The sequence below is a fragment of the Hyla sarda genome, chromosome 10, assembly GCF_029499605.1.
Source record: "Hyla sarda isolate aHylSar1 chromosome 10, aHylSar1.hap1, whole genome shotgun sequence".
Classification (NCBI taxonomy): Eukaryota; Metazoa; Chordata; class Amphibia; order Anura; family Hylidae; genus Hyla; species Hyla sarda.
The window spans coordinates 12851561-12876708 of NC_079198.1; the positions used below are offsets into that span (position 1 = coordinate 12851561).

Sequence of the window (25148 nt, forward strand, 5' to 3'; positions counted from 1 at the left end):
TTTTTGTTTGCCCCTACGCCCACTGAGAGGTCATGCTATTATGTAATGGTTTTCATGTTTCTATCAAAAGTGTCCACACGCCTTTGTTCTTCCATACCATGACTTCAGTGTTTGCTTTCTGATATGGCTTGTATGTATTGCCGTATTGACAGTACACCTATATTTCATGGCACCCTTTATATTTGAAGACTGGAACAGAATTTAATCTTTGGACTCAGCTGCACCTTAAGATTAAGACGCGATCTCGGAATAGTCAGCGCCTTAGAATCCATAGAGCGTGCACCTGGACACATCTGTCTGACCCGCTCTTCAGCCATGAAGTACGTCCTTGTGGTCTTCATCCTTCTGCCCTCCATGATATCCACAGGTACGATTGGGATCTCCTGCATTGTCTGTATAATAAGGCTGGGTTCACACTACGTTTTTGCCATACGGTTTTCAATCCGTTTTTTCTAAAGAAAACCATATGGCAAAAAAAAACGGATGGAACAGTATGGGAAAAAGTAAACCGTATGCGTTTTTAAACCGTATACTGTTTTTAAAAGTGCATACAGTTCCGTCCGTTTTTATAAAAAAAAAAAAACGTTTTTGAAAATGTTGTCCATTTTTAATGGGAGGGGTGGCGTTGGGTGGGGACTTTAGGATGCAAATGCGCAGGTGCAAAGTAAAAACCGTATACGGTTTCCCGTATGGAACTGTATACATGTGCGTTTCCCGTTGACGTCCATGTAAAAAAAAACATATGCGGTTGCAGTACGGTTTTTAAATCAGAGTCAAAACCTCCACTTTTTTGTCTCCGGTTTAAAAACCGTACTGCAACCGCATTAGTTTTTTTTTACATGGACGTCAACGGGAAACGCACATGTATACAGTTCCATACGGGAAACCGTATACGGTTTTTACTTTGCACATGCGCATTTGCATCCTAAAGTCCCCACCCAACACCCCTCCCATTAAAAATGGACAACATTTTCAAAAACGTATGTTTTTTGTTTTTTTTTATAAAAACGGACGGAACTGTATGGACTTTTAAAAACAGTATATGGTTTAAAAACGCATACGGTTTAATTTTTCCCATACTGTTCCATCCGGTTTTTTTTTCCCATACAATTTTCTTTAGAAAAACTGATTGACAACAGTATGGCAAAAACATGATGAGAACTCAGACAAAGGCGGCTCGGTTCACATCTCCTTTTTGCCATTCTATTTTCAATCAGTTTTTCTAAAGAAACTTGTATGGCAAAAAAAACGGATGGAACAGTATGGGAAAAAGTAAACCATGTGCGTTTTTAAATTGTATACTGTAACTCTATACTATTTTTAAAAGTGCATACAGTTCTGTCCGTTTTCATTCTAAAAAAAAAAACATACGTTTTAGAAAATGTTGTCCATTTTTAATGGGAGGGGTGTTGGGCGGGGACTTTAGGATGCAAATGCACATGTGCAAAGTAAAAACCTCCACATTTTTGTCTCCGGTCCACGTTTTTGTCTCTGGTTAGAAAACCGTACTGCAACCGCATACGTTTTTTTTAACATTGACGTCAGTGGGAAACGCACATGTATATGGTTCCATACGGGAAACCGTATACAGTTTTTACTTTGCACATGCGCATTTGGATTCTAAAGTCCCCACCCAACCCCGCTCCCATTGTAAAAATGGACAACATTTTCAAAAACGTATGTTTTTTTTATATATATATATATATATATATATATATATATATATATATATATAAACGGACAGAACTGTATGCACTTTTAAAAACAGTATACGGTTTAGGCTGGGTTCACATCACGTTTTCTCCCATACGGGAGCGCATAAGGCAGGGGTAAATATAAGGTCTAAAGATAAAGGTGACATTGTCCCTTTTGACTTGTTAAGTTCATTGTTAAATAAAAGTGTTTTTAAAAATATCCTACAAGCCCCAGGAACTCCTGTAAGTCGTCTTATCGGCGCCGGCTATAAGATTAAAATACATCATTCCGTGGTGTGTGTGGTTAGATTGTTCTATATATAGAAGAGGAGACTACACACATATCATGCGCACATGTACAGAAAAAATATTTGCTTAAATTTGCATAAAAAACACGAATATTCATCATTATGAATATATCACTATATTCTAAATATTCGCATTTAGGGGGGACTCAACAACAGCCGTCACACCCCCTCCCATAGACATGAATGGAGGGGACGTAGTGTGGCGTCACAAACATGGCCGCCCGAAGCTGGTGTTCTGAGCATAATGCCCGGAGATCCCAGCGAACGGACCCCCCGCGATCAGACATCTTATCTACTATCCTTTGAATAGGGGATAAGATGTCTAGGGGCAGAGTACCCCTTTAATGAAAACCTGATCCAGAGCATTCTGGACCTCAGACTGGGGATAAGATGTCTGATCGCGGGGGTCCCGCTGCTGGGGAACCCTGCGATCTCCGTGTTGCACCAGGCGTTCGTTTAGAGCATCAGGTTCAGTGCCGGAGGCTCGTGACGTCACGACTGCGCCCCCGTGTGACGTCACGCCCCGTCCCCTCAATGCAAGTCCATGGGAGGGGGCGTGACGCCCCCTCCCATGGACTTGCATTGAGGGGACAGGGCGTGACGTCACACGGGGGCGGAGTCGTGACGTCACGAACTTCCGTTCCCGAGGTCGGGACCCAGACCCTCCAGCGCTTCCAGACCAGAAACAGGTGGGCGCTGCGTGCTATATTGTGGGGGTCCCCAGCGGCGGGACCCCCGCCATCAGACATCTTTTCCCCTATCCTTTGGGGAGTTAAAGGGGTACTCTTGGGCCCTAATGAATGGTTTTCTACTAACAACAATGGAATGTATTTTTATAAGAAAACCTGCTGATTTTTACCTTATTTTTTTAACCATAACTATTTTTAGTGGTAAAACAAACCTGTGTGAACATGATGGTAGGTTATAGCCTTTGCCTGTGTGTGATGGACTCATACACTACTGTTGTTAATAGGTATATCCTGACTTGTAATTACATTACTCCTTGTGTATACATTGGTGTATTACAGGGCAAACATAATCAATGTAATACACACTGGCGGCACGTACAGCACCGTGCGGTATGGCGCTTGTTAGCACACATCTAAACAAACAGTAGGTGGTTTTTGTGTGTTTACATGTGGGGATTTGGTTGTGATTTATTAATGGAACTGGAACCGCCATGGTTTCTGGTACATTTTTATTTATTTATTTTTTTGCCATTATACCCGGGCTTCTGCAATTGAAATAATAAACATTAAAGAGGTACTCCACTGCCCCAGTGTTCAGAACATTTGGTTCCAAATGCTGGATTCGGGCTGCGGGCGTCATTGGGCAACACGCCACACCCCCTCAATGCAAGTCTATGGGAGGGGGCAGGGCAGCTGCCACGCCCCCTCTCATAGACTTGCATTGAGGGGGTGTGAAGTGACATCACAATGTCGTGTCGGTGACATCACAAACCCCGCAGCCCGCACCCAGCGTTCGAAACAAAATGTTCCGAATGTTGAGGCAGGGGAGTACCCCTTTAACTTACCTCTCACTCCCCACATGTCTTACTGCGTTACAAGAATCCCTGGCCACAGTGGTGTCCTACCTCAGCCAGTGATAGGTTGAGCAGCAGTTTGCCATATTGAACCTGGGCTTGACCCTCTTCCTGATGCCGATCTCGTCACACCACACCGCCGCTCAACCTATCACTGGCTGAGGAAAAGCATTGCTGCGGCCGGAGTTAAGCTGAGCACAGTGTGATGTGTCGGGCCCCGAAAGCGGGAAGAAGACCGGGACCGGAGGACGTGGTGGCGATATCATTGTTATTGGGAATCTCCAGTTTTGTAGTATAAAACTGGCCTAAGGTGCATGGGTCATTGCAGTGTGTCAGAGCTCCCCCTGGTACCCTGTACGCGCTGCACGTTGTTCTCAGCCTCCGGATGTAAGGAGTTGTAGTTATTGTTACTGTTTTTGTCTTTTCTGCAGGGTATTCCCTCACTTGTATAAGTTGTACTAGTACCACTCAAACACCATGTACTGGGTCTGCAGTCACGTGTGCGGCCACTGAAGACGTCTGCACCTCCATCTACACCGAAACTAAACGTATTTATCCTGCATTCAGTTTTATTTCCTACATTTATAATATTTACAGGATGGTTCATAAAGCCGCCTACTAATTCTAAAACAACAATCACTCTCATTTTACTCTTTTATTCATGCTCTCTCCCCATTCCCTTGTTCCATCCTGTTCTTCCTGTTGCTATCACTTTTTTACCCTCTGTTCCCTCTCTCTTTCCCTGCTGTCTCTGTTCCCTCTCTCTTTCCCTGCTGTCTCTGTTCTCTCTCTCTTTCCCTGCTGTCTCTGTTCCCTCTCTCTTTCCCTGCTGTCTCTGTTCCCTGTCTTTCCCTGCTGTCTCTGTTCCCTCTCTCTTTCCCTGCTGTCTCTGTTCCCTGTCTTTCCCTGCTGTCTCTGTTCCCTCTCTCTTTCCCTGCTGTCTCTGTTCCCTCTCTCTTTCCCTGCTGTCTCTGTTCCCTCTCTCTTTCCCTGCTGTCTCTGTTCCCTCTCTCTTTCCCTGCTGTCTCTGTTCCCTCTCTCTTTCCCTGCTGTCTCTGTTCCCTCTCTCTTTCCCTGCTGTCTCTGTTCCCTGTCTTTCCCTGCTGTCTCTGTTCCCTCTCTCTTTCCCTGCTGTCTCTGTTCCCTGTCTTTCCCTGCTGTCTCTGTTCCCTCTCTCTTTCCCTGCTGTCTCTGTTCCCTCTCTCTTTCCCTGCTGTCTCTGTTCCCTCTCTCTTTCCCTGCTGTCTCTGTTCCCTCTCTCTTTCCCTGCTGTCTCTGTTCCCTCTCTCTTTCCCTGCTGTCTCTGTTCCCTCTCTCTTTCCCTGCTGTCTCTGTTCCCTCTCTCTTTCCCTGCTGTCTCTGTTCCTTCTCTCCTTCCCTGCTGTCTCTGTTCCCTCTCTCTTTCCCTGCTGTCTCTGTTCCCTCTCTCTTTCCCTGCTGTCTCTGTTCCCTCTCTCTTTCCGTGCTGTCTCTGTTCCCTCTCTCTTTCCCTGCTGTCTCTGTTCCCTCTCTCTTTCCCTGCTGTCACTGTTCCCTCTCTCTTTCCCTGCTGTCTCTGTTCCCTCTCTCTTTCCCTGCTGTCTCTGTTCCCTCTCTCTTTCCCTGCTGTCTCTGTTCCCTCTCTCTTTCCCTGCTGTCTCTGTTCCCTCTCTCTTTCCCTGCTGTCTCTGTTCCCTCTCTCTTTCCCTGCTGTCTCTGTTCCCTCTCTCTTTCCCTGCTGTCTCTGTTCCCTCTCTCTTTCCCTGCTGTCTCTGTTCCCTCTCTCTTTCCCTGCTGTCTCTGTTCCCTCTCTTTCCCTGCTGTCTCTGTTCCCTCTCTCTTTCCCTGCTGTCTCTGTTCCCTCTCTCTTTCCCTGCTGTCTCTGTTCCCTCTCTCTTTCCCTGCTGTCTCTGTTCCCTCTCTCTTTCCCTGCTGTCTCTGTTCCCTCTCTCTTTCCCTGCTGTCTCTGTTCCCTCTCTCTTTCCCTGCTGTCTCTGTTCCCTCTCTCTTTCCCTGCTGTCTCTGTTCCCTCTCTCTTTCCCTGCTGTCTCTGTTCCCTCTCTCTTTCCCTGCTGTCTCTGTTCCCTCTCTCTTTCCCTGCTGTCTCTGTTCCCTCTCTCTTTCCCTGCTGTCTCTGTTCCCTCTCTTTCCCTGCTGTCTCTGTTCCCTCTCTCTTTCCCTGCTGTCTCGGTAATCCCTCTCTTTCCCTGCTGTCTCTGTTCCCTCTCTCTTTCCCTGCTATCTCTGTTCCCTCTCTCTTTCCCTGCTGTCTCTGTTCCCTCTCTCTTTCCCTGCTGTCTCTGTTCCCTCTCTCTTTCCCTGCTGTCTCTGTTCCCTCTCTCTTTCCCTGCTGTCTCTGTTCCCTCTCTCTTTCCCTGCTGTCTCTGTTCCCTCTCTCTTTCCCTGCTATCTCTGTTCCCTCTCTCTTTCCCTGCTGTCTCTGTTCCCTCTCTCTTTCCCTGCTGTCTCTGTTCCCTCTCTCTTTCCCTGCTATCTCGGTAATCCCTCTCTTTCCCTGCTGTCTCTGTTCCCTCTCTCTTTCCCTGCTGTCTCTGTTCCCTCTCTCTTTCCCTGCTGTCTTTGTTCCCTCTCTCTTTCCCTGCTGTCTCTGTTCCCTCTCTCTTTCCCTGCTGTCTCTGTTCCCTCTCTCTTTCCCTGCTGTCTCTGTTCCCTCTCTCTTTCCCTGCTGTCTCTGTTCCCTCTCTCTTTCCCTGCTGTCTTTGTTCCCTCTCTCTTTCCCTGCTATCTCGGTAATCCCTCTCTTTCCCTGCTGTCTCTGTTCCCTCTCTCTTTCCCTGCTGTCTCTGTTCCCTCTCTCTTTCCCTGCTGTCTTTGTTCCCTCTCTCTTTCCCTGCTGTCTCTGTTCCCTCTCTCTTTCCCTGCTGTCTCTGTTCCCTCTCTCTTTCCCTGCTGTCTCTGTTCCCTCTCTCTTTCCCTGCTGTCTCTGTTCCCTCTCTCTTTCCCTGCTGTCTTTGTTCCCTCTCTCTTTCCCTGCTGTCTCTGTTCCCTCTCTCTTTCCCTGCTGTCTTTGTTCCCTCTCTCTTTCCCTGCTGTCTCTGTTCCCTCTCTCTTTCCCTGCTGTCTCTGTTCCCTCTCTCTTTCCCTGCTGTCTTTGTTCCCTCTCTCTTTCCCTGCTGTCTTTGTTCCCTCTCTCTTTCCCTGCTGTCTCTGTTCCCTCTCTCTTTCCCTGCTGTCTTTGTTCCCTCTCTCTTTCCCTGCTGTCTCTGTTCCCTCTGTCTTTCCCTGCTGTCTCTGTTCCCTCTCTCTTTCCCTGCTGTCTCTGTTCCCTCTCTCTTTCCCTGCTGTCTCTGTTCCCTCTCTCTTTCCCTGCTGTCTCTGTTCCCTCTCTCTTTCCCTGCTGTCTCTGTTCCCGCTCTCTTTCCCTGCTGTCTCGGTAATCCCTCTCTTTCCCTGCTGTCTCTGTTCCCTCTCTCTTTCCCTGCTGTCTCTGTTCCCTCTCTCTTTCCCTGCTGTCTCTGTTCCCTCTCTCTTTCCCTGCTGTCTCTGTTCCCGCTCTCTTTCCCTGCTGTCTCTGTTCCCGCTCTCTTTCCCTGCTGTCTCTGTTCCCTCTCTCTTTCCCTGCTGTCTCGGTAATCCCTCTCTTTCCCTGCTGTCTCTGTTCCCTCTCTCTTTCCCTGCTGTCTCTGTTCCCTCTCTCTTTCCCTGCTGTCTCTGTTCCCTCTCTCTTTCCCTGCTGTCTCTGTTCCCTCTCTCTTTCCCTGCTGTCTCTGTTCCCTCTCTTTCCCTGCTGTCTCTGTTCCCTCTCTCTTTCCCTGCTATCTCTGTTCCCTCTCTCTTTCCCTGCTGTCTCTGTTCCCTCTCTCTTTCCCTGCTGTCTCTGTTCCCTCTCTCTTTCCCTGCTGTCTCTGTTCCCTCTCTCTTTCCCTGCTGTCTCTGTTCCCTCTCTCTTTCCCTGCTGTCTCTGTTCCCTCTCTCTTTCCCTGCTGTCTCTGTTCCCTCTCTCTTTCCCTGCTGTCTCTGTTCCCTCTCTCTTTCCCTGCTATCTCTGTTCCCTCTCTCTTTCCCTGCTGTCTCTGTTCCCTCTCTCTTTCCCTGCTGTCTCTGTTCCCTCTCTCTTTCCCTGCTGTCTCTGTTCCCTCTCTCTTTCCCTGCTGTCTCTGTTCCCTCTCTCTTTCCGTGCTGTCTCTGTTCCCTCTCTCTTTCCCTGCTGTCTCTGTTCCCTCTCTCTTTCCCTGCTGTCTCTGTTCCCTCTCTCTTTCCCTGCTGTCTCTGTTCCCTCTCTCTTTCCCTGCTGTCTCTGTTCCCTCTCTCTTTCCCTTCTCTTACTTTCCCTTTTCACATTCTCTCTCTCTTTCTCTTTTTCTCTAATGTGTTTTCTCTACCTCTGCTGCTTCCCCCTATTCTTTACCTTTGTCTTTTTTCCATCCTTATCTATCTCTCTCTCTTTCTGCTCTTACTTCTTTCTTTATCTTTCTCATATCCCTTCTTTCTCCTCTCTCTTCCTCCTTTCCCTCTCTTGTCTTTCCTTCTTTTCCGTCCTCTTCTTTCCCTTCCATCTATTTCTTTCCTTCCCCTTTTTCTCTCCCTTCTTTTCCTTTTCTTTCCCTTCTTTCCATCCCTTATCTTTTATTCCTTTCCTTACCTTTTTTACCTTTTCTTTATTTTCCTTTCTCTTCTTTCCCTCCCTCCAGTCTCTTCTTTCCCTCCCTCCAGTCTCTTCTTTCCCTCCCTCCAGTCTCTTCTTTTCCTCCATCCCCTTCTTTGCCTCTCTTCTCTTCATTTCCTTTTCTTCCCCTTCTTTCCCTCCCTTCTCTTCCTTTCCTTTCTCTTCTTTCCTTCCCTTATCTTCCTTTGCCTTCGTACCCTCCCTTATCTTTTCTTCCTTCCCCTTCATTCCCTCCCTTCTCTTCCCTTCCTTTATTTCCCTTCCCCTTCTTTCCCTCCCTCCCTTCTTTTTCCTTCCTTTTATTATCATTATCTGCCTTTCTCCCCCTCCGTTCCCTTTCTACATCTCTATCTCTTGTATCTGTGGTGGCCCAGTACGGGAGATGTTGGCCCTGTACCCTTGCTGTCCTGTCAGGCAGACTCCTTCAGGGTCCCCGGGGCCCCTTGCACCTCTTTCCCCCCTGTACATATGTTCTGCAGTGTATTGTATTGTAACATATATTGTATATTTTTCTCTTTTGCGACAAATAATACATTACAATTAGAGGACTAGAGGCGCCATATTCTTAATATAAAAATATTTCTTTAGTCACAGTGTACGGTATAACAAGCTACGCAATAGTGAGAGGATGTGGGGCATCATCTGAATGTGACAATCCGAAGAGCCTGAGTAACCAGTTCATGACCGTGGATATTAACACCGGCTGCTGCCAGTCTAATAACTGCACTCCTGCAGCGGCTATAGGTATATCAATCACTACATTATTTGTTAATAGTTTTTAACGTTCACATTTATTTTTGAATTCCTATGATACATTTTCATCTTTTTTGCATTCATAGAGCCAAAATTTCAATAATCCACTTCACTGACCTTGATTTTTCCTCTCTGATTTTAGTAACGCCCAATACAGTTACAAATAATCTGGCGTGCCCTTCTTGTTTCACTTTAACATCTTCAACCTGTGTGCCAGATAGCCAAATCGAGTGCACTGGAAGCGAAATCAAATGTACAACATATTCAATAACTACTCTCACAGGTAAGTACTAATAGAAATGACACTTGTTCATTCTCTAAACAGCACACCAAGTGGTCATGTGCGGTATCACAAGCTCAATTCAACAGAGTAGGACACTGCATAATTTAAAGGGGTACTCCGCCCCTGGCATCTTATCCCCCATCCAAAGGATAGGGGATAAGATGTTAGATCGCCGCGGTCCCGCTGCTGGGGACCCCGGGAATCGCCGCTGCGGCAACCCGCCATCATTACTGCACAGAGCGAGTTCGCTCTGTGCGTAATGACGGGCGATACAGGGGCCGGAGCAGCGTGACATCATGGCTCCGCCCCTCATGACATCACGGCTCGTCCCCTTAATGCAAGTCTATGGCAGGGGGCGTGACGACCGCCACGCCCCCTCCCATAGACTTGTATTGACGGGGGCGGGCCGTGACGTCACGAGGGGCGGAGCCGTGACGTAACAATGCTCCGGCCCCTGTATCGCCCGTCATTTCGTACAGAGCGATCTCGCTTTGCGCAGTAATGATAGCGCGGTGCTGCAGCAGCGATCCCTGGGGCCCCCAGCAGCGGGACATCTTATCCCCTATGCTTTGGATAGGGGATAAGATGTCTAGGGGCGGAGTACCCCTTTAAAGGGTTACTCAGGGGGAAAACCTTTTATTTTTATTTTTTTTTATCAACTGGTGCCAGAAAGTTGAACAGATATGTAAATTACCTCTCTTAAAAAATCTTAATCCTTCCAGTACTTATTAGCTGATGAATACTACAGAGGAAATTATTTTCCTTTTTGAACACACAGCTCTCTGCTGACATCATGACCACAGTGCTCTCTGCTGACACATCTGTCCATTTTTAGGAACTGTCTAGAGCAGCATATGTTTGCTATGGGGATTTTCTCCTACTCTGGACAGTTCTGAAAACGGACAGAGATGTCAGCAGAGAGCATTGTGCTCATGATGTCAGCAGAGAGCTCTGTGTTCCAAAAAGAAAAGAGAGTTTCCTCTGTAGTATTCAGCAGCTAATACGTACTGGAAGGATTAAGATTTTTTTTAATAGAAGTAATTTACAAATCTGTTTAACTTTCTGGCACCAGTTACTTTAATGAAGTATGCCTTACATAGACCTGGGATCTCATAGAGCAGTGGTCTCCAACCTGCGGACCTCCAGATGTTGCAAAACTACAACTCCCAGCATGCCCGGACAGCCAACGGCTGTCCGGGCATGCTGGGAGTTGTAGTTTTGCTACATCTGAAGGTCCGCAGGTTGAAGACCACTGTAACATAGAGGGTTATACAATCTTAGAACGTGTTTCCCCAATACCCCTATTCATTGGCATACTTGACTCAATCCAGCTGAAAATACTACATTTAACTTTAGCGCCACCACAGGAAAAATGAAGCATTACACAGACTTCATTTAAAACATTGGGCTGTCCAATGATGGATTCCCTCCCCGAATTAAAGGGGTTATCCAGGAAAAAAGTTTTTTTTTTTTTTTATATAGATCAACCGGCTCCAGAAAGTTAAAGAGATTTGTAAATTACTTCTATAAAAAAATCTTAATCCTTTCAGTACATATCAGCTGCTGAAGTTGAGTTGTTCTTTTCTGTCTAAGTGCTCTCTGATGACACCCGTCTCGGCAACTGTCCAGAGTAGAAGCAAATCCCCATAGCAAACCTCTTCTACTCTGTGCAGTTCCCGAAACAAGCAGAAGTGTCAGCAGAGAGCACTGTTGCCAGACAGAAAAGAACAACTCAACTTCAGCAGCTGATAATTATTGGAAGGATTAAGATTTTTTTTTTTTTATAGAAGTCATTTACAAATCTGTTTATCTTTCTGGAGCCAGTTGATTTGCCAGCTATGGAAGATAAATACTAAATATATTTCTTGATGTTTTTTTCCCCCAGACCCTTCAAGACCGATCTTGGCCATGGCAGGATGTGCCAGCGAAAATATGTGCTCAAACTACAATGGCACCGCGTCCAGCAGCGTCACCGGGCAAATGAATATAAGCATTGGATGCAGTAATGCCACTGTCAGTCCGAGTGCCATAAGCAGTACCATCACACCTTCTAGTAACAAGGAATCGGTCCCATCTACCGCCAGCCTTACAGCCACAAGCCATGCTGAGACCCAGACCTATTACTTTACTACCGATATCGCCAATTCCTACCCGAGCATCAATACCTCCGATATATACTACACTACCAACGTGACTTTCACACCCACTCCATTTCACAGCACTTTGCGTCAAAGCGTCACCAGCACCTGTGTGTGTAATGGGTGTGAAAACCGCCACTTCAAGCTCGCAACTCTCGCAGCGCTCATAGTCACACTGGTCAAATATTTTCTTTAAACTAACAATCAATCGTGCCCATAAATGTATATATATCATTTTTTATTTTTTTTATTTTTTTACTTTTAAAGCACCATATTTTATTAATGTGTGTGTGTATATATATATATATATATATATATACAGTGGGGATCAAAAGTTTGGGCACCCCAGGTAAAAATGTGTATTAATGTGCATAAAGAAGCCAAGGAAAGATGGAAAAATCTCCAAAAGGCGTCAAATTACAGATTAGACATTCTTATATGTCAACAAAAGTTAGATTTTATTTCCATCATTTACACTTTCAAAATAACAGAAAACAAAAAAAATGGCGTCTGTAAAAGTTTGGGCACCCTGCAGAGATAATATCTTGTACTGCCCCCTTTGGCAAGTATCACAGCTTGGAAATGCTTTTTGTAGCCAGCCAAGAGTCTTTCAATTCTTGTTTGAGGTATCTTTGCCCATTCTTCCTTACAAAAGTCTTCCAGTTCTTTGAGATTTCTGGGCTGTCTGTCACGCACGGCTCTTTTAAGGTCTATCCATAGATTTTCAATTATGTTGAGGTCAGGAGATTGTGAAGGTCATGGCAAAAGCTTCAGTTTACGCCTCTTGATGTAATCCCCCGTGGATTTTGAGGTGTGTTTAGGATTATTATCCATTTGATAGCTGTCACGCCCCCTCCCGTAGGCTTGCATTGAGGGGCGGAGCGTGACATCACACAGGGGTGTGACGTCACACGCCCCCCCCCCCCCCCCCCCGCCCTGTAGTCGCCGGTAATCAGTCCCGGAGCGAACACGCTCCGGGGACTGATTACAAACGGGGTGCCGCGTGCCAGATCACGGGGGTCCCCAGCGGCAGGACTCCCTCAATCAGGCATCTTATCCCCTATCCTTTGGATAGGGGATAAGATGTCTAAGCACCAGAGAACTCCTTTAACTTCAGCTTTTTCACAGATGGCATCAAGTTAGCATCCAAAATTTGCTGAAATTTTATTGAATCCATTTTCCTTCTACTCGTGAGATGTTCCCTGTGCCACTGACTGCAATACAACCCCAAAACATGATTTATCCACCCCCATGCTTAACAGTTGGACAGAGGTTCTTTTCATTAAATTCTGTTCCCCTTCTTCTCCAAACGTACCTTTGCTCATTCCAGCCAAAAAGTTCAATTTTAACCTCATCGGTCCACAGAACTTGTTTCCAAAATGCATCAAGCTTGTTTATATGTTCATTTGCAAAGTTCAAAACGCTGATTTTTGTGTTGAGGACGTAGAAGAGGTTTTCTTCTGATGACTCTTCCATGAAGACCATATTTGTACAAGTGGAATAGTGTACCACAACTCCAGTGTATGCCAGATCTTTCTGGAGGGATTGTGCAGTCAAACGTGGGTTTTGAATTGTTTTTCTCACAATCCTGCGAGCTGTTCTGTCTGATATTTTTCTTGGTCTTCCAGATCTTGCTTTAACTTCCACTGTTCCTGCTGACTGCCATTTCCTAATTACATTCCGAACAGAGGATATTGACATCTGAAAACGTTTTGCTATCTTCTTATAGCCTTCTCCAGCTTTGTAAGCGTCAACAATTTTCAGTTTCAGATTTCTAGACAACTGCTTAGAAGAACCCATGGTGCTGATTGTTGGGGCAAGGTCAGATGAGTCTGAGCATTTAAGAACTTTGAGATGGACATCACCTGGTCTTCCCAGATGATGATTGAGAACAATCCATGACACTGGCAGGTCTCAGCTTTGCAAAGGGGGCAGTGCATGCTATAAATTCTGCAGGGTGCCCAAACTTTTGCAGACGCCATTTTTATGTTTTCTGTTATCTTGAAAGTGTAAATGACGGAAATAAAATCTAACTTTTGTTGACATATTATAAGATTGTCTAATCTGTAATTTGATGTCTTTTGGAGATTTTTCCATCATTGCTTGGCTTCTTTATGCACATTAATATAAATTTTTATATGGGGTGCCCAAAGTTTTGATCCCCATTGTGTACATATATATATATATATATATATATATATATATATATATATATCTTCGCTGCTAGTCCAGGAGTCCAGGAAGCTGAGATACGTGAAGCTGTTAGGTATAGTTGTCACACTATATGCCTAATATGGACATAAATGTCCCCATTAGTGTTGGGCGCGAATATTCGCATTTCGAATTTTTATCGCGAATTTGGGAATATTGCGAATATATTGGCTATATATTTGAAATGACGAATATCCACTTTTTGCCCGCATATGCGCATATGTGAATATTCGCATATTCCTTCTTTTCCCTTGTGGGCCAATTAGAATGATGCAAATAGACTTGTCAGAGGTTATCAACAACATCCCTGACAACCAATAGTAAAGTGGCCCACCCCCTCACTGTTTTCTTCCTCGAATATGCGAATATGACGAAAACGCGAAATTTGCGAATATAGGACAAATATTTGTCTATATAATTCGCAAAATATCGCAAATTCAAATATGGCCAATGCCACTCATCACTAGTCCCCATCTAATATAGAAAGGAAACAAATCTTTTACTGACTCTGTAGGGTACAAACAAGTGAAAACTTTATTTATTAACCCTGAAGAGTCATTCTTTTTATTAATTTGGAAACATCCAGTCCCATCAGACTATTCTGTTTCCTGTCATGGCCAACTATAGGATGGCTAAAGCTTAAAGGGGTGCTCCACTGGGAAAAAAAAAAAAACTACTTTTAATTCAACTGTTGCCAGAAAGATAAACAGATTTGTAAATTACTTCTATTAAAAAATCTTAATCCTTCCAGTACTTATCAGCTATTGTATGATCCACAGGAAGTTCTTTTCTTTCTGAATTTACTTTCTGTCTGACCACAGTGCTCTCTGCTGACACCTCTGTCCATTTCAGGAACTGTCCAGAGCAGTTTGCTATGGGGATTTGCTCCTACTCTGTACAGTTCCTAAAATGGACAGAGGTGTCAGCATAGAGCACAGTGGTCAGGCAGAAAGGAAATTGAAACAGAAAAGAACTTCCTGTGGATCATGCAGCAGCTGATAAGTACTGGAAGATTAAGATTTTGTAATAGAAGTAATTTACAAATCTGTTTAACTTTCTGGCACCAGTTGATTTAAAAATAATGTTTTCCAGTAGAGTACCCCTTTAATAGTGTGAGGACCCCGTCAAAGAACCCTGCTGATCTCAGCTTGCTGCTCTCCTGTGAGTGTGACATGAAGAATATCAGGGTAAACCACTAAAGTTTCCTAAATCTTTTGGTCTGCACTAGAGTTAAAGGTGTACTCCACTGCGAGACATCTGATCCCCTATTCAATGTCTGATCATGGGGGTCCCCACAATCTCCCGCAGCGCCCGGAGTTCTAAGCAAAAAACGGGTTCCTGTGGCAGTGATCATGACATCACAGCCACACCCCCTTGTGAAATCACACCACTCCCACTCCATTCATGTCTATGGGAGGGGGCGTGTCGGCCGACACGCCCCCTCCCATAGACATGAATGGAGCAGATGTGGCGTGACGTCACGAGGGGGCGTGGTCATGACATCACGATCACGGCGTCCGGCTCCGAGCGTTCAGAACAAAATGTTCAGAACGTGGGAGCACCAGAGTACCCCTTCAAGTCAGTTTTGCAAGTATAATCCAACCTGGCCCGACCACTGGTCTGAGGACCCAAGCTAACACTATGATCCAGGTCTGAAACAGAATTTACAGTACAATGTGACGCAAAAATGATGCCTGAGTGTAAATGGCGTTAAAGGGGTACTCCAGTGGAAAACTTTTTTTCTTTAAATCAAGTGGTGCCAGAAAGTTAAACAGATTTGTATATTACTTCTATTAAAAAATCTTAATCCTTCCAGTACTTATTAGCTGCTGAATACTACAGAGGAAATTATTTTCTTTTTGTAACACAGTGTTCTCTGCTGACCTCACGGGCACAATGCTCTCTGCTGACATCTCTGTCCATTTTAGGAACTGTTCAGAGCAGCATAAGTTTGCTATGGGGATTTTCTCCTACTCTGGACAGTTCTTAAAATGGACAGAGATGTCAGCAGAGAGCACTGTGGTCATGATGTCAGCAGAGAGCTCAGTGTTCCAAAAAGAAAACCATTTCCTCTGTAGTATTCAGCAGCTAATAAGTACTGGAAGAATTAAGATATTTTAATATTTTAATATTTTAATTTACAAATCTGTTTAACTTTCTGCCACCAGTTGATTTTCCACCGGAGTACCCCTTTAAGTGATGTATTTTTATCCACAGGACCCATAGGATTTTTAAAAAAATGTATGATTGCTGGGGCCCCATCGCTGCACGTCAATATAAGCTCAAACAAAACGTAAAATTTTTAAGATATGTACTAAAATGGTAACAAACGAAACCAATAATATGCTCAAGTTTTTTTAAATTATCAGTACAACTCAGGTTGGTTAATATATCTAGGGCGTCTGGTCAATTAAATTATGTCAATATCACCCAGTAAGCTACAGAAATCCAGCACCATTCCTGTTATAAAACACAACAATTGTCCCTATGTGTTTCCCCATAAATATAAAAAATGATGTTGGGGTTCATCAGGGGACCAGTAACAAGTTCAGACATTGCTATACAAGATATTGCACAGGAAAAGGGATGATACCACAGTCCAATTATGGACCATATCATATTATTCCTTTTTCTGTGCAATATCTTGGCATTATTTACAGTTATCTTGTGTGTCTACCAATGTTTGATCTTGTTACTAGTCCCCTGATGAACCCCAAACATCATTTTATATATTTATGTGGGAAACGTGTTGGGACGATTTGTTGTGTTTTATAACAGGAATTTGTATTTATGCAGCTTACAGGGGTGATATTTTCTCGGCCGGACACCCTCTTGTTTTTTCATCTATTAACCAACCTGAGCTGTACTGATATTTTTATATAACTGCCACATTTGTTGCTTAAAGAGCAACTGTCATGAAACCTGGGTGCAATAACCTGCGCACAGCCTTTGTACTGTGTGCAGGTGGTGGGTATAGCAATGTTTTTACCTAATATTTGGCGGCTTTCATGACCCCAAAAAATGCTTTTGATCAAAGCCACTGACGGTTGGATAGGCGTGGCGCGAAGTACGTGATGCCCCTCTGCCGCCATGCCCACCCCCTGTATGTCAGTGCTGGGACTGCTGTGTGATTGACACACAGGTCCCAGCGCATGTGCCCTTTAGCTAATCTAACGTGTGCGTCGCTGTGTGTCATCCAGCGAACGCTCCCTCCCACCGCCGTCTTCCTCCACAGTACTAGCTGGATGACACGTCGTGGCCGTAACAAAGATATTGTTTTCAACACAGGGGGCCTCCAGTTGTTTCACCTCTACAACTCCCAGCATGCCCTGACAGCTCATAGATGTCAGGGCAAGCTGGGAGTTGTAGTGGTGAAACAGCTGGAGGCACCCTGTATAGATGAACTAAGGGCGGAAGTCGGCCCCCCCAGCAGGCATCAGTGATGTCATGCCTGCTGGGGAAGTCTGCCTGGTAGTGAGCACACTACCAGGCAGACAAAAAGGCATTTTTAATATAGTAAAAAAAAAAAAATTAAAGGCAGGGAGGGGGTTAGGGATAGATGGGCAATAGGCAGGGACAGAAGAAAAAAAAAACGATGGTGGGAGCTACTCTTTATGCATAGCTCCATTTCCATTCGCTCCTATCTAAGTGCATACTGTATCTAATAAATGTTAGGTTTTAACCAAGCTCTTGCGATATTTCTGTGATGAGTCTCTTATGAAACTCTCTGTGATAATTCTTCCACTGATCACTAGAACTGGGATCCACGAAACTTGGGGACACGGAGAAAGGAGGTCCTGACTGGCACTTTATTCAGAGTCTTGCAGTGAGGAGGAATCGGGGACTTGACACCCTTGTTTTAGTGAACTGTGGGGTCCTAGTGGTGGGACTCCCAGTTTTCATATTTTTATTGACAATTCTGTGGATAGGGGAATCATGCCCTAGTCTTAAAAAAAACTATTCATGCAGGTTTTTTTTATTTATTTTTTTAAATAAATTTATAAATAAAACTAATTGAACAGGATAGATACAACTGGGGGTACTAGTAGTGTCCCTTTCAATCAGCTATATATATATATATATATATATACATATATATACAGTATATATATATACACACATATATATATATATATACACATACATAAATATATATATATGTAGGATATAGGTGTTTTATGATTTTTGTTCCATTTATGTTGAAAAAGAAAATGATGGTTTTATTGCCGGATTTTTACGGATGTGTGTCTATAAATAATAAACATAAAAGAATATTTAAGTGAAGGTTTTTTGTTAAACATTTTTAAAACTTATTATTACCTAAATTCCAAATTTCTGGACATTTGTAAAATTCTCCTCTATTCTGGTTGGAAACTCCTTTCAAACGATGGGAAACTCCTTTATAACCCTGTTAAATTTTTAGGGCAAAAAAAGGTCTGAGAATGATCCAGAATAAAGAATTCATCTTGCTTTGTTAACTCAGTTTTTTTTTTTTTTTTTGGTCCATTTCTGCATATACCTATGCCTACTAGTGCAGCGGTCTCCAAACTGCAGACCTCCAGATGTTGAAAAACTACAACTCCCAGCATGCCCGTACAGCCGAAGGCTGTACGGGCATGCTGGGAGTTGTAGTTTTGCAACATCTGGAGATCCACAGTTTGGAGACCACTGCACTAGTGATTTAGGGCATTTTGTAATTTTGTTCTGACAGATCATTCCCAGCACAATGAATTATTGTGGTGCTTAAACAGTTAATTCAATTCTGCTTCATCTCTATTTGTCAGTAAATAGTTACAGATTCTGTAATCTTCCATCATCCTTAAAGGGGTACTCCGGTGAAAATATTTTTTCTTTTAAATAAACTGGTGGCAGAAAGTTAATCATATTTGTAAATTACTTCTATTAAAAAAATCTTAATCCTTCCAGTACTTATTAGCTGCTGAATGCTACAGAGGAAATTCCTTTCTTTTTGGAACACTGATGACATCACGAGCACAGTGCTCTCTGCTGACATCTCTGTCCATTTTAGCAACCATGCAAAGCAGATGTATGCTAAGGGCAGCATGGTGGCTTAATGGTTAGCACTGCTGCCTTGCAGCGCTGGGGACTTGGTTTCAAATCCCACTAAGGACAACAATAAATAAAGCATTATTATTATAATAACGTCAGCAGAGAGAACTGTGCTCGTGATGTCATCAGAGAGCATTCAAAAAAGAAAAGAATTTCCTCTGTAGTATTCAGCAGCTAATAAGTACTGGAAGGATTAAGATTTTTTTAATAGAAGTAATTTACAAATATGTTTAACTTTCTGCCACCAATTGATTTAAAAGAAAAAAGGTCTTCACCGGAGTACCCTTTTAAAAGTGTTCACATAATGAGATATATTTACTGCAACAGTCTTTTTTTTTTTTTTACCTGCAATAACATATGTGTCCTCATGGTGTCCCGTAGAGCATGCTGTTCTACAGCACACTATGTGGTCAGGTATGGTATTGCAAGTAAAAAAAAAAAAAAAGCTCGTTTCACCTAGTGTTAAAGATATTTAACCCAGCAATTGTAGATTCCAAACGCAAGTAAAACACGAGAACGCTAATGTGCTGCTACCCAGAGTATTAGCAAATAGATAGGTTTCTGTCTTCATGCTGAAAGAGGCAATAAATGAACTCCAATTTAAAGGGGTACTCCACCCTACATGTGAAGCCCAGACCCCATTTATTCCTCATTCCTGCATCCCTAGGCACAAGCAGCATTTTTTTTTTTTTTTGAAAACTCGAACATATTTGCCCCAAATCCTGTTTTTTTGTTGTTTTTTTAAGCAAAATCTGCAACTTAAAAAAAAATAAACCCGTTGCCCAACTTTCTAGATATCCCCCAATTGACCAACTCAGCTCTACTTCATCTATTTTTTTTTCTTTCTTTTTTTTTATTATTGGGAATATATTTTCTTTTCAATATTCCATTATTTTTCTTCTTTTTTTTTTTTTTGCAGAAAAAAACCCAGGGAAAAAACTGGAAGACCCTCGGAAAATAGAACAAACCGCTTCTTGTACGCTCCACTAGCTAAGCAAAAACAAAATATGCCTTTGGGAGAAATTCTTGGTTAATCGATTTTCAGATTTTTGGGACTTTTGCTGCTACTATGATGACGGCATTTATTTAGCTTTTTTTTTTTCTGTGAATAGTTTGAGAATGTTTAAATCTGATTTCTAATATTGTTCTGAAACATGAAGCAAAGCAAAACCCGACTGTATTATTTTTAACCAAAAACGGGAGTCTGATTATTATATATTTACCTTACAATTTGGCTATGTTCACACAGCGCAATTTCTGAGCCGGGTGTTTCTGTTCCCTAAATTAAACCGTATTTTTCGTCACATAAGACGCTCCTAATTTTATAGGATAAAAATCTAGAAAATAAAGATTCTGAACCAAATACAATGTAAATTATAGGACAGTGATCTTCAACCTGTGGACCTTCAGATGTTGCAAAACTACAACTCCCAGCATGCCCGGACAGCCAACGGCTGTCCGGGCATGCTGGGAGTTGTAGTTTTGCAACATCTGGAGATCCGCAGGTTGAAGACCACTGTATAGGAGGTAGTACTCACGTATCCCAGCCGCTCCGGATCCGTCACTGCTGCCCATGATGTCGTCCTCCATCGCTGTCGCCGCATCCCCGGGGTGTCCCCGTCGCTCCGGAATGTCTCTGCTGCCCGGTATCCTCGCTCTCCGTCGCCGCCATGACGTCGCTCCGCACGCCGCTCCTATAGGATGACGGGACGGCGTGCGCGACGACGTGATGACGACGGAGAGCGCCGGCCATGCAGGGGATCCCGGCACGGAGCAGACACCGAGGAAGCAGGTAAGGTCCCTCCCGGTGTCCTGTAAGCTGTTCGGGACCGCCGTGGTGAAATCGCGGCGGTCCCGAACAGCCCGATTGAACCGCCGGGTTAGTGTTATTTTCGCTTCAGATGCGGCGGTCATCTTTGATCGCCTTGTCTGAAGGGTTAATACAGGGCATCACTGCGATTGATGATGTCCTGTATTAGCCGTGGGTCCCGTTCATGGCACAGGGACCGCCGCGATAGGTGTGTATGCGCCTTATAAGACGCACCAACTTCCCCCCCCCCCCCCCCCCAGTTTTGGGGAAGAAAAAGTGCGTCTTATACGGCGAAAAATACGGTACATTCTCTCCTCTGATTCCACATGGAAATGCATCTTGGGGGAGATTTATCAAATCCTGTCCAGAGGAAAAGTTGCCCAGTTGCCCATAGCAACCAATCAGATCGCTTCTTTCATTTTGCAGAGGCCTTGTTAAAAATGAAAGAAGCGATCTGATTGGTTGCTATGGGCAACTCAGCAATTTTTCCCCCCTTTGTCTATGAGACGGTGCATTTCCAATCGGTCCTAGCGCCGACATGTTCTGCTGCCGGTGGAATGTCCACATGGAAATTCTCCTTGAGGACATTCCACCGTGTGAACATAGCCTTAGGCTAGGCTTCAGACTGGAGAATTTCCAATCTTAATTCCGCTTAGAAATAGCTTCCAAGTACACAGGAGGAAAAAAACCACTGTAGGAATGGGTTTTCTGTTGACCCATTCACACTGCGGAATTTGCCACGAAAATACATATTCCGAACATTTTCATTCTTTCAATGGAATCCGCTCGGATATGCATTTCCGTCAATGGTGACAGAACATGTCCGAGGGGTCCTAGCACCCGACCGAATCATACAGCGCCTGCTGTCCATGGAATGTCCACCCATCATTTCTCAAGGAGGACATTCAGAAATGTGAATGTTCCTTTACCAAAAGAAATTCTGCAGCAAAATATGTCTAAGCCCTCCCCGAGCCTCCTCTTTTGAAGTTAAAGGGGTACTCCACCCCTAGACATCTTATCCCCTATCCAAAGGATAGGGGATAAGATGTCTGATCGCAGTCTGATCGCCACGGTTTAAGTAAGCCATAGGGTGCATTCACACCACGTTTTGTACATACGGGTGCCGGATCCGGCGGGGGGAGGGGCAAACCGGGCGCTCCCATACCCCGGCCGGATCAGCCCGTGACTCCATTTACTTTAATGACCCGACCGGAGTCACCGTTTGACTCCGGTCGGGTCATTAAAGTAAATGGAGTCACGGGCTGATCCGGCCGGGGTACAGGAGCGCCCGGTTTGCCCCTCCCCCCGCTCAGTTTTGACCGATATGCGGTTTTGGACCTAAGGATAGGGGATAGGGGATAAGTTTGAGATCGCGGGGGGTCCGACCGCTGGGGCCCCCTGCGATCTCTCTGTATGGGGGCCAGGCTCTCCGGCCAGATAGTGGGTGTCGACCTCCGCACGAAGCGGCGGCCGACACGCCCCCTCAATACATCTCTATGACAGAGCCAGAGATTGCCGAAGGCAGCGCTTCGGCTCTGCCATAGAGTTGTATTGAGGGGGCGTGTCGGCCGCCGCTTCGTGCGGAGGTCGACACGCCCCCTTCCCGCGGGCTGTCGGGGCTCCGTACAGGAGATCGCTGGGGGACCCAGCAGTCGGACCCCCCGCGATCTCAAACTTATCCCCTATCCTTAGGATAGGGGATAAGTTGTTCACCACTGGGTCACCATTGGACTACTCCTTTTAAGTGATCGAATTGTAATCAATATGGTTACAGCGTTGCACATGTATTGACTGTCATAGGTGAAACACGGTCTGATCAATAACAAAAAAAATGGTGTGGAGTATGTTACCTAAAAATAAACAAAAATACAGCCACAAAAAAACAGATCTGCTTCTACTTCAAAGAATCCTAGAGGCCTCCAGGTTTTGTTTTGTTTTGTTGCCCATATCATACACACGCACCATCACTTGTCCTACAGCGTCATCTGTTTTATTCCAGCACAGGTTTAACTGTGTTATGTGATCATCAGTCCGGTCCACAAAATAACTAGTCAGTCCTAAGTCAGCTGACTTCTTGTGAACTACAGGATAACAATTCATCCCTTACCAGCCACCATGCTGCCCTTATAATAATAATAACGCTTTATTTATTGTTGTCCTTAGTGGGATTTGAACCCAAGTCCCCAGCACAGCAAGGCAGCAGTGCTAACCACTGAGCCACCATGCTGCCCTTATAATAATAATAATAACGCTTTATTTATTGTTGTGCTTAGTGGGATTTGAACCCAAGTCCCCAGCACTGAAAGGCAGCAGTGCTAACCACTAAGAATTCATCCCTTACCAGATCAATCCTGCATAATGTGAACTGACCCCAGAACACTGGAGGGAACTCCAGCATCAGCAGCCAAACTAGACCAGGTGCAGTGATCAAACTTCCACTATTTTTACCACCCAGTGAACTAAAAAAAAAAAAAAATCACCAAATTTGTGCAATTTTGTTTCACGATACATCATATGGTAAAAACGAAGGAGACCATTAAAAAACATAGAACCTTTTGTACAAAAAGAAGACCTCCTGCCGCTCTATCGATGGAAAAATGAAAATTTTACGGCTCTTAGAAAGTGAGGAGGAAACACGGAAATGAAACAAAGAAAATTGCTTCTGTATGAAGGATATATCAAGGGTAAACCAACGTTATAAAAGAAGGAACAAGTAAGCAAACATACTGAGCAAACCACATACTAAAAGGTCTGAGAGTTTTCAGTCTACAATATCACCGACACAGAAGATTTCTTAGTATCACCACCATCACAGTAGACTTCCCATCAGCAAGAAGGACACAACACTGCTCTACAAGAGCGGCAAAGATGAACAACCTACCGTTACTTCTCTGTCTATTAGTGGTCCTGATTGGCCGAGGTAAGTTAGAAAGAGAGAGAGTAAGAAACCATAACATCAGGCTGACGCCAAGGATGATCTACCCGAAGGGAACCCAGATGACTTGTGCCAGCGCCAGACTCAGTAGACCCAATCTTATTTATTAAAGGGGCACTCCGGCCCTAAGACATCTTATCCTCTATCCAAAGGATAGGGGGATAAGATGTCTGACCGCGGGGGTCCCGCCGCTGGGGACGTCCGCAATCTTGCATTCAGCACCAACCTCGGGGAGCTGCCAGCTCAGAATCTGCCATGTGACGACCACGGGACCGGAGTATCGTGACGCCACGACTAAACCCCTGTGTGACATCACACCCCGCCCCCGCTATGCAAGTCTAAGGGAGGGGGCGTGACGGACGTCACGCCCCCTCCCATAGACTTGCATAGCGGGGGCGGGGCGTGACGTCACACGGGGGCAGAGTCGTGAGATCTTATCCCCTATCCTTTGGATAGGGGATAAGATGTCTTAGGGCCGGGGTACCCCTTTAAGAGAGAGTACCCCTTTTTAGGGCCGGAGTACCCCCCGTCTCCCGCTGTTGCTGAGATGTCCATGAACTTTTGATGAGACCCCTCCCTCCAGTTTCTGGTCAGACATCCCCCTAATATTGGTGATTGGTGAGATGTCCAACATATTTTGGTGAGATGTCCCACAGATTTTATTGAGATGTCCCCGAATGTCTCCAAGTTATTTAGTAAGATGTTCCCATATTTTAGTCAGCTGTTCCCCAGTCGTTGATGAGTCCCAGATCTGAAGACTGTGTTGGTCATGCTTTTCTCTGTAGGGATCTCCGGTTTGGCAAAACTTCATACATATTTTGTACACATTTTTAAATATTCTTGACTTACCTGTCCAGCATCCTGGGCACTGATCTCCCATATGGGGGTGTTGGCCTACAGTAAGGGGGCTGGTTTGCCAATTAGTGATTCGTTACTCTGAGATAATCAAGCCACTGGTCGGCGGTCCATTTACAACAAGCCTTCCCTGGCAGTGTGGATGGCTTTCCTGGCTTCTGACTGGTGGACAGTGTACTGGTTTAAAGGGGTACTCCGCTGGGGGAAAAAAATTATATAAACTGGTGCCAGAAAGTTGAACAGATTTGTAAATTGCTTCTATTTAAAAATTATAATCCTTCCAGTGCTTATCAGCTGCTGTATGCTCCAGATGAAGTTCTTTCCTTTTTTAATTTTTTTCCAGTGCTCTCTGCTGACACCTCTGTCCGTGTCAGGAACTGTCCAGAGCAGGAGCAAATCCCCATAGAAAACATATGCTGCTCTGGACAGTTCCTGACATGGACAGAAGTGCCAGCAGAGAGCACTGTGGTCAGACAGAAAATAAATTAAAAAAAGAAAAGGACTTCCTCTGTAGTATACAGCAGGTGATAAGTACTGGAAGGATTAAGATTTTTAAATAGAAGGAATTTACAAATCTGTTTAAATTTCTGGCACCAGTTGATTGAAAATGTTTTTTCCAGCGGAGTACCCCCTTAAGACATAGCCTGCCAATTGTATTTATACCTGCTCTCCTGGTTTCTCACCCTGGCTAGTCACCAACTCTACAACCCTTGAGGTCGGGATAGCTAAAGCTATGCCTGTGAGAGTTCTTTAACCCCTTCTTGGTGATGTGGTTAGTTTTTTACTATGTGTACGCATCAAACAGATTCCCTTGAGCACATTTATTGTTTTCAACAACATTTCCCTGGAGAAATTATTATAATTGAACCTTCTTTCATATCAATCTCTAATACGTGTCCAGTAATGATTAGATAAAAATATGTTACTCCCTTATATGCACAT

At 44.5% G+C, this 25148-nt stretch overlaps 3 protein-coding genes across 3 annotated transcripts in view; 2 read left to right on the forward strand and 1 right to left on the reverse strand.

Annotated features, from left to right (window-relative positions):
- LOC130293889 (phospholipase A2 inhibitor and Ly6/PLAUR domain-containing protein-like) overlaps window positions 1-17944 on the reverse strand; it is a 134405-nt gene extending 116461 nt beyond the window's left edge. Inside the window, exons 1-2 of the mRNA XM_056543108.1 lie at window positions 17857-17944; window positions 9022-9139 (exon numbers count right to left, since the gene is read on the reverse strand). The gene's annotated coding sequence lies outside the window, so the exon portion shown is untranslated. The remainder of the gene's footprint in view (window positions 1-9021; window positions 9140-17856) is intronic.
- On the forward strand, window positions 316-11521 carry LOC130294308 (phospholipase A2 inhibitor gamma subunit B-like). Its single transcript, XM_056543923.1, has 5 exons — window positions 316-367; window positions 3977-4093; window positions 8740-8895; window positions 9047-9187; window positions 11073-11521. Exons 1-5 carry the CDS (start codon window positions 316-318, stop codon window positions 11519-11521), a joined length of 915 nt encoding a protein of 304 aa, XP_056399898.1.
- A 5185-nt stretch (window positions 17945-23129) lies between the features above and the next one.
- LOC130293880 (mucin-2-like) overlaps window positions 23130-25148 on the forward strand; it is a 33656-nt gene continuing 31637 nt past the window's right edge. Inside the window, exon 1 of the mRNA XM_056543090.1 lies at window positions 23130-23336. Coding sequence (XP_056399065.1) covers window positions 23285-23336 — 52 coding nt within the window. The 5' untranslated portion in view covers window positions 23130-23284. The remainder of the gene's footprint in view (window positions 23337-25148) is intronic.